We start from the raw sequence: 13,422 nt of genomic DNA, 5'->3' as shown, positions 1-13,422 counted from the left end.
ACCGCTGCGCTTTCTGATGTTTCTTCCATCGTTCTTGCTTGCTGGCATCACAAACCTTGGCTGGGGCTGGAATTCAGCAGCAGATGTATTGCAGTTGCTGTGGTTTAGGCTTGGCTCTGTGGTACTTGGTTTGTCCTTGAGTTTAGCCCTGAATTCATTCTGCAAACCAGCTTCAATATGTGCTGTGTGAGTCAGAGTCACCCATGGAGCAGTTCCCTTCCTGTCCACATTTTCCTTCTCAAGAAAAGCCACCACAAGGGGACAGGTGGGCACTCAAATCTTGTCTGTCAGGATGCTGGAGTGAGCTGGGGTGTCTGATCCCTGTGGACCATTCTTCCAGGACTACACTTGTGAATGACATGGGACCATATCCTGCTGCTGTGGAGCACCAGCCTGCACCTTGCTGGGACAAGAATTTCATGAGGGATGAAAGGCAGGCTCCATGATAGCCCCCTTGAGTGTTCTCTGCCTGTTTTCCAGGGCACATGAGCACAGTTTCCATCTTTGGCCATTGCAGTTCCATCACTGCTACTGTAAGTTACTCAAGTAAACATCTGAATATCCTCTAGAGTGAATAGAGAGAAGCCAAGTGAGCAGCAGTTGTCTTAAATCTCCTGTCACCATTTGCTGTGCTTGAGTGACTTCCCCGTTGACCTGACTTGTCCTTTATACCCTTATTGTGGGTGCCAGTAGCCTAATTTATGAGGTTTTGTTGTTTCCATGTTATTCTTTCTTCTCTTCACCCCAGCCTCCTTCCCTGACCTTGCCACTCTGTCCACTTGAGAATTAATGACACTTCCTACTGAGATGCAAGAGGCATGGATTGGTCTGGCACCAGAGCATTGGCTGTGAGTGCTCTCTCAACCTTAGGATCTTCTCAGTGATCCTTGGGACCTTCTGTGAGCCATCAGGCACTGCCATAAGCACTACACCACAACCTCATAGCAAGGACAGCAAAGCTCCCTGATACCTTGGGGGACACACTGGTTGCTGGTCCCTGCTGACATGTCCCAAAACAGATGGAGGTCACTGGGGTCTCCTGTTAGAAGCTGCTGTTGCAGTGCATCTTCACGCTATCACAGTTTGCTGAGCACAGTAAAAGCTATTGAATCACTTTGTTAATAATCCTGGGGATGGTATTAACTGTTACTGCTTTTTGATACCAATGTCATGCCTTTAAATATTCATTAAAACTGCATGATCCTCTCCCTCCCATTAAGTCCTGAATAATCAACGCTCTGGTTTCTTCATACTTCACAAGCCAGGGCTGGATCCTGCCCACTCCTCCTTGCCAGGTTTGAATCCTCTGCTCTTAACAGTGATCGCCATTAGTATCTTTATTGAATCTTAATGGAGGACTGTGAAATGCATCCTCTGGCTGCCTGCATTGGCCTTTTGGCATGTAGTGTGGAAGGGGCAGAGGTGTTCAGGCTACTGCGCCTCCATGCAGGGTGGGATGGGCCCTGACAAGATGCTCTGTTAATTATGAGTGAGGAGGGTGAAGGGCTGGCAGTGGGCAGAGCTTGGCTGAAGACAAGGCTGGCAGTCGGCAGGGTTGGCTTCTGCTCCTTCCCCACTAACCCAGGCAAACTCTTGGATCCTGTTGAAATTGTTTGGAAGGGCAGGGGAGAGGACCGAGGAGAGGAGAGGAGATGGTTTTCTGCCCAGGAAAGGAACCATTTGCCTGAGGGCACCTTCCTCGGAGCACTGGTTATGAACAGAGGTTGGGTGCATCTTGGTCCAGGTAGCAGAGGGACACCCACTCAATCTATGTCCTTTAAACTCCACCTGTTCCCAGACCATGTCCTCTGACTCCATGAGTTTCTGTTTTGACCTGGGCCATTTTTGCACTACAACTTTACACTGTTGAGACCTCAACAGGACAGAACAATGTCTGGGGAAAGCCAGGAAGAGCAGGAACAGTGGAAAGGCAATCTATGTCTTGTAGGGAGGGATGCCATGGAACAGGGGACAGCTTGGCACAGCAGAGGTGGGATCCTGCTCCCCAGAGAGTTTAAGCAAGTTAAGCAGGGGCAGGGGTTGTGTTTAGCAAGGCAGCAAAGAGGAGGGATGGCAGAGGGGAGCAGGGACCCGAGGAACCCGCAGGCCATGGCACCAAGCAGTGTGACTGGCACCGAGCCAGCGGCCACAGCTGCACGTTCGTTACCCCGAGTCACACACGACCCCGCTCCAATTACCGCCTCTTGACACGGGCTAATAAGGGAGGATAAGGAGAGCCGGCGGTTCCAGAAGGGTTATGCCGGATGCTTCTTTCCATATTTCAACTTTGTTTCTGCTGGAACAAACGGCGGGTTTGAGATTTGATGAAGCGAGGGGGAGGCAGAGGCAAAGAGCCAAGGGGATCTTTAATGAAGCTGCAGCGAGGAGCTGGAAGGTGGCTGTGCCCTTCCTTGGCATCGTGGGTTTGCACCTGCGAGTGCTGCGGGTGCAGCTCGGGAGCCCAGATGAAAGCAGGGAGGTGCACAGCCACTTGCAAAATAATTGCTCCTGCAAAACTGCGCCAGCACAAAGCGGAGGGCGGGAGGCTGAGGAAAATCAAGTCTCTAATCCTCTCACTGTACACCACAAAGGGGCCATTCATGGCAGGGATGAGGGGTTTTCCCCCTGTTTATCCTTGCTTCCAACTTTTATTGAACCCATCCTGAATTTTGTTTTAATCTGTAAGTCTAGAGCAAAAACAGAAGGGAAGTAAAAGGGCAAGAGATTGATTGGCACATGGGGAATTTAGCAGGAGGTTCTGGAAGTACGTGTCCATTGGGTTGCTGTGATCAGGTTCATTAGTGGAGCCGAGTGCTGACAGCAGTGGCCAGACAATAAACTCTGCTGGCAGATACCCTGTGCCAGTAACGTAAGTCAAACCTGCCATGCTCCACTTCCTTCTGATTATTAAAAATGAAGGAGGGTGCTCCTTCAAGGGGGATGGGCTCTGTGATGAATTCCTCTGTCTTCCTGCTTGGAGGACTTAGAATCTGGACTTTTACTCTCACACAAGCACCTGTCCCTGCAGTTTGGCTGTGTTACAGCAGTGGCCATGCTCTTCCCTTACTGGCACACAGCTGAGAAAGACCTTTATCCCCTCAAGATGCTGCAGGAAACCCCAAAGTGTGTTTTGGCCATGCTCAACTCTTACATCCCCACCTGCAGCCTGGCCACTCCTCAGTATATTTCACTAGACCAGTTTGCTCTCTTCTCCAATCCCTATATCTCTGCTTGTGGCACAGCCACCAACCTCATGCTTAGAAAATGCCAGTGAGTGGCTTTGAACATGTCTCTCTCAATGATCTTTCTTTTGTCAAAAAAATTTAATGTCAGCCATCCGTTATGTGATGTTAGACAGTAAATTTATTATGGGTCTGTGCCTCTTATCTGTTTGTCTTCATTGTGTCTGCTGCCGGTTCCACCTGATTTTAGGTTTCAGTAGCAACATGCAGTATATTTATCACTTTGCCCTTTGAAGCAGAACTGCTTGAATAATCTCACCTATTTGGCAGTGTCTGTCAGGCCCTGCTTTCTGTAGGCTGATACGCTGGTTTATTCTGATAAATGATTTTAAATCTAATTTGAGCTGCTGGAAGGAAGAGATCGCTTTCCATTTAAAAGTGTTACTGCCAAAGGTGAAGACATTTGGTGACAAGGTGAGCAGCTGTTACAGGCATGGTGTAGTCTTCTGCAAGGCTTGGCAGGACCGCAGAAGCCCCAGGCTGAAGATCTGGAATAAAAAAGGTTACCTAATCTTCTGCTGACAGGAAAAGTTGGCAGGAAATCTGATATTTACTGGGGAGAGAACACCCTGCCAGATTGCTGTATGATATCCATACATTTCTTTCCATTTCAAGCAGTTTGCTAATACCATTCAGGTCCTTTGGACACAGCCAGGATGTTGCTCAAGCTCTGCCACTGAGGAAACAGCCCATTTCTCCAGCTGCAGCACTGGGGGTGCTTTCCATGGGAGACCAGGGAGAGGTGAAGGGGCTTAAACCTTGGTCCTGTTTGCCTGAACCCCACAGGACTCATCTCGGTTTTCCATCACTTCTGATTTGGCCTTCAGGCGCCTCCTGTGAAGCTATGACTGCCAGGGTGGGCAACCAAAAGGCAGCTTTGCATTGTTTACAGACACACCATCCAAACCAGAGTTGTCTGCTGCCTGTGTGTGGGTTGTCCAAGTATTCCACATTCCCAGGTAGACAAGGCTTATTGACGAGGTGGTTTTTTGTACAGGATAAAGTGGGATCATCATAACTTTTCTCACCCTCTTTCTGCTTTCTCCTCTCAGCCCCAGCAGAGTTTGTGCAGCATCCCCAGTCCATTTCCAGACCTGTGGGGACTACTGCCATCTTCACATGCGTGGCCCAAGGGGAACCCCCTCCCCAGATCACATGGCTGAGGAACGGGCAGATCCTGGAGACCAGCGACCACATCAAGCTGAAGAATAACAACAGGTAGGTCCTGTGCACTGGGCTCTGCACTGCTGTGCAAATGGGAGTGGCAGAGATGTTGGATTTCATTCTGCATAGCAAAGAGTTGATGAGAAGGTGGCAGTGTTCTGAAGCAGTTCTGGGGATTCAGCTTGGGCTTTGATAAACTGAAACACTGCTCCAGTCCTGCTGGCTGCACCTTATAGCCTTACAGTTTGGTGGTCCATGATTTTTTATGCGTTGATGCAGGAACCCAGGAAAAGTTTCTGTTTTGTCCTGGTCATTATCTGTGTGTGTCTGGAAGGGCTAAATGTTGTACCTGTAGCTGACAGGGACCACACAGACTCCTCAGTGGAGGAACTGTGCTTTAACACCTGAACATTGACCTGCCTGGGTGTGCAAATGCAAATACATTAGAAATAATATTTGTGTGGAGCCTGACTTTCACTAAACTTTAGCCTTTTATCTCACCAGGGAAGAGTGAGTACTCTGAGTACTAAATAACTGCATATTCCTGGGAGGGGATGGGGATGTTTGTACTGAGGAAATGATGCACTTAGTGTGAAAATTACCAGTCAACAATGTAGTTTCTATGGAAATAGCATGAAAAAATATACTACAAAATAATAGCACCTGTGTTGTAAACCTGATGTATTGGTAGATGTTTGTACTCTGTGGTGTCATAGAGCTGCTCTCTATATTAACAAATGTGTCTCAGGAAAGCAACTACCCAGCCTCACTGGAGGGTCTGGACCTTCGGTTTAGACAGCTGGGAAGTGCTGTGCAGGCACCATGGCTTGTTCCTCAGGGGACGAGAGTGAGTTTATCTTTCTGAGTGTCTGTATAATGTGGCTTTTTGTTTTCTCATTTGAGGGGTTTTAAATCTTTGTTACGTGAGTGATGGAAGGATGTGTGATACAAGAAGGATAAGGTGTGAGTGGTAATAAAACCATCTCAATCAGAGGAGGTTTTCTTCAAACTGGAATTTTTAGAGCTTCAGAAAACTTTGTATGTACACACACAGATGAGACTCAGTTCAGGCCTGTGGTCTCCTAGTTCATGGCATGGCTTTCTGAGGCATGTCTGCCCTTAATGGTATGAACAGAGCAGAAGGAGTAGGAGGGAACTTAGTGCATCCCTTTTTGTTGATGAGGAAGTGAAACTAAAAGTGATGAAGTCCAAGTGGTCATTAAATCCATGGCAAAACTGACACTGAATCCAGCTTTGTGTCTTGCCCAGATGTTTGCCCTGTGTTTTCCTCTTCACTTGAGGAGAGCAGGGGTCAGGTCTTTGGTCATGGTCACGTCTCCTGGCCAGGTCCCTGTGCCTGGAGCTGTGCTACCCATGCCCATGAACTGCAACTCGGTGAACATCGCTGTAATCATTTTCTTATGGGAGTCATTTAATGCAATTTAGCACCAGACTTTTCCACAGCGAGCTGAACGATAAGATTTCAGCATCTGGCACAGGCTGAGGGAGCTCAGCCCGTTCCTGGGGCTCAGCTGACACGTGGCATCTTCTCAAGCTATAGTAACACGATTGTAAAGCTGAGCCCTCAGGCCGCTGTACTCAACAGTGTTGAACTTTTGTTGTCTTTCACACTAGTCTTGGTTGACTCCAACCTCCAGCTCCAGGCAAGTGGCCATGCCTGGTGGTTTCCAAAGCTGTCAGTCTGGAAAATGCCCTTACTGGTGCAGCAGGGCTGGGAGTGCCATGGCATGGAGGAGACGCATCAATGGATGATTTTTTACCTGAACTTTTTCAAGTTTGCCATTTGTTTTACTCTCATGGGCAGGACTAAGTGCTGTAACCCACTTAGTTCCAGGCAGAATCAGTTTGTGGTTATGTCTTGGATTTATCAGTCTATTGCGCTTGGAAAATATTTGTCTGTAAAGATGGATCTCAAATATACTAGTAACGAAGCTACTAAACTACACTATGAGCTTTTTAATTAGATTACATGGTTTCCAACAAAATTCATTTGGATTAAAACTCTGCTTAATATTGTCATAGAGGCCCGAATGCCCCCTAAGGGATTTTTAGGGAAAAAAAGGAGTAAATCATCCCAAAACATATCATGTGCTAATTGATTGCAAAATGTGTCACTGGGAGCAACTTCATTTTTGTAAACTAACACAGCCAAAAGCAAGGTTATTTTTCTGCAGAAGATGGTGTGTCTGAGATATTGCTCTACTCCTGCAAGCTTGAGGCCCTGTGGGCAGCAGCACAAACCCACAGCCAGTGGATCTGTTGCTTCCCAAAGTTGTGAAGGGCTCTTTTGCATCTGCCTCACCCCACACTGTCTCTCATATGCAGTAACTGCATGTCCAAGGAGAGCAAACCCCACAAGGTGAGGGGACTCCAGAAACCCTTCATTGCTGGGATGCAGCTTCAGGACTGGATTCACTGGAGATTAGATGTGACTGCTGGTAAACATCAGACATTCACTTGCCAGGCTTTCAGCACAGTAAAATCAGCTTCACAGGCTGCATCCAATAAATATCTCATCTCTCGTGGTCCCTCAGATGTGAATTCCCATCACCTGATGTGTTGATGGTTTCTGGGCACATTAGCATTAAAGATCAGCCTTCTGCTGTGCCCTCTCCAGAGGTGGTTGTTATGTTTTGAAAATGCCAGCTGTGTGGGAACAAAATAGCCAATCGATGATTAGCAAAAAATCAAAAGCAGTTCTGGGATAGCAGATAATTGTTAATGAAAAATGCATGAAGGCTCAGGCATAGGGAATTGTGGTCTTTTCCATTAAAAGCTGTGAATAAAAATGACTGAAGGAGCTGACGATGGGGCTGACTTGCCATGCAGCCCTGGGCTGGGGATGCAGCTGATTGCTGTCAAGGTGATGCTGTGCTGAGCCAAGCTCTCCAAGGGAGAAGCTGATGGAGCCTTTTGGCTTTTGGTGGAGCCATCCCTGTGTCCTGCAGTGGCAGAGTTTGTCCCTCTGTGCTGATCAGAGATGCCCATGTTGCTCCTGGAGTGATTCTGATAGATCATGATCCAAATGCCTGAGCGGTATAAAGGGAATTTCTAGCAAAATTCCTACCCAGCATCACCAGCCCATCCCAGAAGTGGAGTACTGCTGCAGAAGGAAAGTGTGGTTACTGGCCAAGTTGGACTTGTGTAAAATTATTTTACACACAGGCTTGTGTAAAATTATGTTTCTAGGTTATTACTTCAACATTTACAAGGAAGCATGAAATAGCCCCCAAATTACCACTGTGAAAGGTTTATTGCTTTTCTTCCTTTGACCCAATCAGGTTCAGGGGGGTAATTTTCAGCCTGGAAGTGTATCAATCTATGGGGTTTATATTGCCATAATAGCAAGGAACAAAGGCCAACATCTTCAGAGAAGGCAGGCTCTCTAAATATTGATTTTCCAAGAAGATTATATTTACAAATTGTAATTAAGGGACTTCATTTGTTCCACCGGAAAAAAGCTTTGTTAGAATTTGGGCTCAGGTGGCATTCGCTCTGCTCAGTGACCTTTGTAAATTCCTTCTCACTGGTTTGCACTTGGTTTAGTGCTCTGGAAATGTCTCACTTCCAGGGCAATGAATGTTCAAGACTCATCAGGGGAAATATTCCTTTGTAAATAAGCATCAGGCAACTTTGCTCTTCTTGCAGTTCTCATGCTGTTAAATCCCAGTGCTGAAAAAGAGAGGGGTCTTCAAGTACAAACATCCCAGCACCTGGGACCTGGCAGCCCTTCTGGTACCAAACCCAGGGAAACCAGAGCCTGTCATTCACAATGTGTCTTTTTTCTGTAAAACCTACATTAGCTGGGCGTGGAAATGTGCAGATGGGTTTGTATAGCCCTTCATGGTGCCCATTCCCTACAAACACTTCGATTTGTACGGTTTTGGACCACATAAGGGAGAACAGGCAAGCCTGCAGTTCCTTATGCTGTGAGTTTGAAGACAGTTGTGATTGAGGGAAGAGTGCTCTATAGCAAATCATATTTCAGTTCCCAGAAGCATGACAAATAAGTACATGGAGAATGGGGATGTGAACCCGCTGCTCCTGATTGAAGCATAATTTATGGGTTTGACTTTGGAAGTCACGTGGAAATGGCCTTTACAAGGAGGATGGCTGCACAAGTGCACAAAGCCCTCTAAGCAGTGGGGAATCAGTGTGATCCCTGCTCCAAGCAGGGATCCTGTCTGGGATCACACAGCCATATCCCATAAAAAGGACCTGCAGCAGCCCCAGATCAGCCAATGGCAACAGGCATCAGTTTCTCCTTCTCATGTGGCTGCGATTATTTTGCTGCCAAGTTGCCTGTGTAATTTCTCTGTGTGCTGCTCCACTGAGCTGCTCTTGAAGTGCATCGAGTCAGGAGTTTAAGTGTTTGTTCCAACTGTTGCACACAGCAAAATCCATCGGCAGAGAACAGTCCTTACACAGGAGGCTTTGAGGCAGGACTGAGCCCATAGTGGTGCAGCCTAAAATTAGTCTCCCCTAAATTAGGCTGGGTCTTTTTCTTCTCCAGTATGTGTGCTGCTTGCTTGGGAAAAGGTTTGGGGGACTTTCCATTTAGCAGCAGAGAGCTCTCCCAGGTGTCTGCATTTGCAGTCCTACCAATACAAGCTCTGCCTTCCCTTCCAGTAGCTTTTCCTGAGATGTTGTGTGCTTCCCCATGGGCCTGAAAATGTAAAGACTTCTTTGCTTCCTGGGGTAGTATTCAGTTAAGTCTGTGATTGTACTCTGTGGCTCATAAAAACAGAGTGAGTGGGACGAGCAACATCCTTCCAGAAGCTGTTCTTGGGTGAGTCTGAAATCACAAGACTGGGCTGGAATCCTGGCCAGTGAGCTGCAGTACCTGCAAAATAGAAACTAGTCCTTCTGCATAGCCCAACCCAATTTCACCTAGGATGTTCTGTATGATATTTAATTTCTGGATGTATAAGAATATGCATACATTCATATATATTGCATATATATGCTGGGAATGATATGCAGTGTCCCTCTGGATTGCTGAGTGTTACTTTTCAAGCTTTTCACTTAATTTCAGCCTGTATGAGGCAACCTTCAGAATACAGGGCATTTCTGCAAAGCTGGGGGACAAAGGCTCCTTCCCAGCATGGCACAGGCCACCAACCCAGGAACAGATCATTCAGTGCAGCACAGCACAACATAGGCCATGACAACCAGAGCCAGAGTAGGGATGGGCATCTGAATGTGGCACTGGTGGCTTTCTGTATCTGCTGGCACTCAGAATGCTGTCCCTGCTAGCCACAGCCTGCTCTCTGCATTAATTTCATCACACTCCCTCCTTTGTGCGCCTGTGCGCGCGCAGGCTGATGCCTTCCCAGATGGGCCCCTCTTCTTTGTGCTCCTGAATCGATGAAGAGGCTTCCTTCAGTTCACAGACTTTTTCAGAAGAGCCTTTGGAAAGCCGATCTCCGGTCACCGGCCTGGACCCCTGACCCGAGCCAGATCAGTCATCCTGACTGCCTATGAACTGGGCAGACAGCTTGGGAATACTGCGGCTTTCAAGCAGCGGAGGCCTCTCATTTCAGCTCAGCCGGGTGTGAATCTGCAGCAGCTCCTCTCCCCACTTCCATCAATGCCTGTCAGGGCATTGTGTGGAGATGTGATGGAGCCCTCGGCTCGCCGAGCGGCTCTGGTGACCAGCAGAACGCCTTCTGGCATCTCGCCTGTCTGACGTGCTCGCGGCACTGCCAGTCTGGCACTCACGGGAAAGTTTTCCAGCAGCAGATGTCCCAAAGTGACAGATTTTTTTCATGTTGATGGCAAGAAATAAAAGGACACTGCATATTTCTCATGGTTGACGCACAGAGACGCTCTGTGCCTTCTCACATGGTAACTACAGATCTTCCTTTTGTTTGAGCTTTCTTAAAAAAAAAAAAAAAAGACAAAAAGCAGCAAAACCTAGGACTGAACACTGACCCTGCTGCACTGCATCCTCCACATGTTGGGAGGTGATTCTCATGGAGCTGATGTTTAGATGCTGGGCATTTTGTTCACCAGCTTCTCCATGCTCTCATAGCCAAAAATCCAGCTGTTTTAGTGTCCCATTGCCTGCGTCTCATTCTAGGCGATGTGGGCTCCAGGTAATGGATGGCCAAGGCTCTCATTGCACAGTCCATCCAAACACAGCCAAGGAAATCTCCATGAAAATGAACTTTCTGAAGCCTGGCCGCTCTGGGTTCCCAGATGCACAGCAGCCACATGGAAATAATCCCTGCATTGATGGGGCAGAAGGAAGTGCTGCTGCTCCTTCCACACATCTGCTTTGTGCAGGGCTGGGAGTGCAGCTCTGGGATGGTGTAATTCTGCCTTGTGCCATCTGTCCTCACAGAAGTCAGTCCTTGTTGACACAGCTGAGCCACACATCGGGTCCTTCCTCCCCGCGCCCTCTCCCAGTTCTGCCTTTCTCCTTCCATTTAATCAGATAAGTTGAGCCCGTGGCTATGAGAGGAGCTTAGGGCTGATTCTCGAAAATCACCATATCAGCTGAAACCATCACATTTGATATTCCATTTACAATGTTTCCAAGGAAACAAAGGCACAGGACATAAATAGATGACTGTTAAACATTTGCTCACTCACCATGGCCCCCGATAATTTGCAAGGCAGAAATAGGAATGTTAAATCAACAGCAATAATAAATTTTAATATATGAAGACCAATATTTTGCTGCAATTAGAAGAAGCATTTGTTCTGACATACAGGCAGGCAGTGGCAGGTTATTTATCATTTCCATTTCCAATGTTCAGTTTTTCATTTACATAAAAGGCAGCTTTGATTGTGATTCCCAAAAAGCCTTGAAATGCCCCCTGCATCAGCAGGGATGCTTGGGATTTACTCATGTGCAGTCAAGTTCCAGGTCCACCTAGAATTCACTTCAGGAGAAGAAAGTAATTTGTTTCTCCTTAGAAGCAGGGAGTGGATATGGATTTCGTTAGGTTTGGGTCATTTCTTACAGAAAAGTAAGAAAAAGCTCATGTTCTGAAGCTTTCCTAAGGATGTCCTTTGTGTCAAATCTGCCTTTCCAGCTCAGAGCTGTACTCAGTGGTGACAGTGACCATGCCATGCCTTAGAAGGGAGATACACTTTGTATTTATTTATTTGTTTGTTTGTTTGTTTAGGAGGCCTTGTGTCTGATGGGTTCATATCCTGAATCGTGTTGTTCCTGGCTTGGCTTTGAGTGGAGCTTTCATTAATGGGTCCCTGTTTGTGAGCAGATGTTATTAAGAAAAGCTGCTTTGTGAGTTCAAATAGCAAGACAGAGCTAATGTGGCGCACAATTATTTCCAAGTCAGTATTCACTGGTGTTGTTTTAAAGATATTGGGCATTGCAACTTTTGAGCTGGCCCTGAACTTGCTCCAGTTGTCCACAGCCATTGCTGGAGGGTCCTGCAGTGCACAAAGGGGCTCCAGTTCTTGTGGCCACATGTACAAAGATTCTGGCTGACCCTGTGCAGAGATTTGGGAGGCTAGTACATGGCTGGCTTTCCCCTTGCTTTAGGGGTGTTTTCCAGGGTAGTCAGTGCCTGTCCTTTCTTGGACAGTGAAAACAGCATCTAAACCTGATATGGAAACCTCCAACAGCAGGTTGGAAGAACTGCTCTGGTTGTTTCCCTTGAAGGTAGCAAGCGTTGATGCACAAGCATCAAAAATACACTCAGAGGTTCTGCAGACAAAACTTGTGACTTTCTCATAAGCTTCAGCTTTTGGCTCATGGTGATGGTGTTTCTGAAAGTGCAGAAGTGGGAGCTGAGGCTACAACCCTGCTGAATAAATCAGCTAATCCCAGTGTTACCCTTGGACAGCTCTAATGTGCTATAATGCAATTAGAGCATCACCAGAGGGCTTTCTGGCTGTGTTGGATTGGACTTGGCTTTGTAACATGCAGTGCCGAGATGGGTCTCACTAGTGTGTACTGGAGCTAAGCCAGTTAAAGCTGTTTTGGCTGTGTGGATGCACTTGCCACAAAGCTGGCTCTGTGGTGTGGCTGGGATCTTCCTGAATCCACACCTTTAGATCCTGCTGGTCCCTGTCCCACTCTGTGTCCACATCTGGCTATACTTGAACCACAGTATCTGCAGATTGAGACGGATAAACTGCCCAGTCACAGGGAATGACACATCCACCTCCTGGACTTCTCCTTTCCCAAAAGCACAGGCCCATAGCTTCCTGAAAGCTTTCTGCGGAAACAGAGGCTGTGGGATGCCCTGCCATGGGAGTCAGCACAGGGACCATGGCAGTCAGTGTGATGCTTGTCCCTCTCATGTCCCCACACAGCACTCTCTCCATCTATGGGATCAACCAGGCAGATGAAGCCATCTACCAGTGCCTGGCCGAGAACAGTGCAGGCTCCACGCAGGCCAGCGCCCGCCTCACCGTGCTGTGGGCTGACGGGCTGCCCAGCCCTCCTCAGGGCGTGAGGGCAGAGACTGTCTCTGCAACCACCATCCAGGTGTCCTGGGAAAAGCCCCTGCAGAACACCAAGGAGATCATCGGCTACGTGCTGCACATCCGGAAAGCTGCAGGTACAGTGCTACACCCACTGCCCAGAGCACCCTCAGCCTCCCCATAATTCAGCAACACAGCCCACTAGGTAAAACCAGCGATGCACTGTGGTGGTCCATGCTGCCATCACTGTTTCCTGTCACCTCCCAGTTTCTGAAGGGCAAAGATGAGGCTGTAATACACTGTAAATACCTGCAAATACGAAATATACCATTGTAATTATCAAAAGGCGGGGAGGATGAAGCCGCATAGTTAAATCTTGCTGCCCATTTAGCTCTGGCAAAGCATACAGAGATCACAGAATCAGAGAATCATAGAATGGTTTGGGTTGGAAGGGGCCTTATCCAGTTCCAACCCCTGCCACAGGCTGGAACATCTTCCACTAGATCAGGTTAAACCGTGTCCCAACATTACCAATTTCAATGGCCTTGAAATTTAACCAGAAATGTGTGTGAAAAGGTACATATCCACCCCA

The 13,422-nt window shown here is 47.6% G+C and overlaps 1 protein-coding gene across 1 annotated transcript in view; it reads left to right on the top strand.

Moving 5' to 3' along the window:
* IGDCC3 (immunoglobulin superfamily DCC subclass member 3) overlaps positions 1-13,422 on the top strand; it is a 100,362-nt gene that overhangs the window by 74,354 nt on the left and 12,586 nt on the right. The window contains exons 7-8 of the mRNA XM_030281980.4: positions 4,295-4,460; positions 12,720-12,967. Of these exons, the coding sequence (XP_030137840.1) occupies positions 4,295-4,460; positions 12,720-12,967 (414 nt within the window). The remainder of the gene's footprint in view (positions 1-4,294; positions 4,461-12,719; positions 12,968-13,422) is intronic.

The sequence above is a fragment of the Taeniopygia guttata genome, chromosome 10, assembly GCF_048771995.1.
Source record: "Taeniopygia guttata chromosome 10, bTaeGut7.mat, whole genome shotgun sequence".
NCBI lineage: Eukaryota > Metazoa > Chordata > Aves > Passeriformes > Estrildidae > Taeniopygia > Taeniopygia guttata.
The sequence above is the reverse complement of the archived record's forward strand: the minus strand, read 5'-3'. Positions and strand labels throughout refer to the sequence as shown.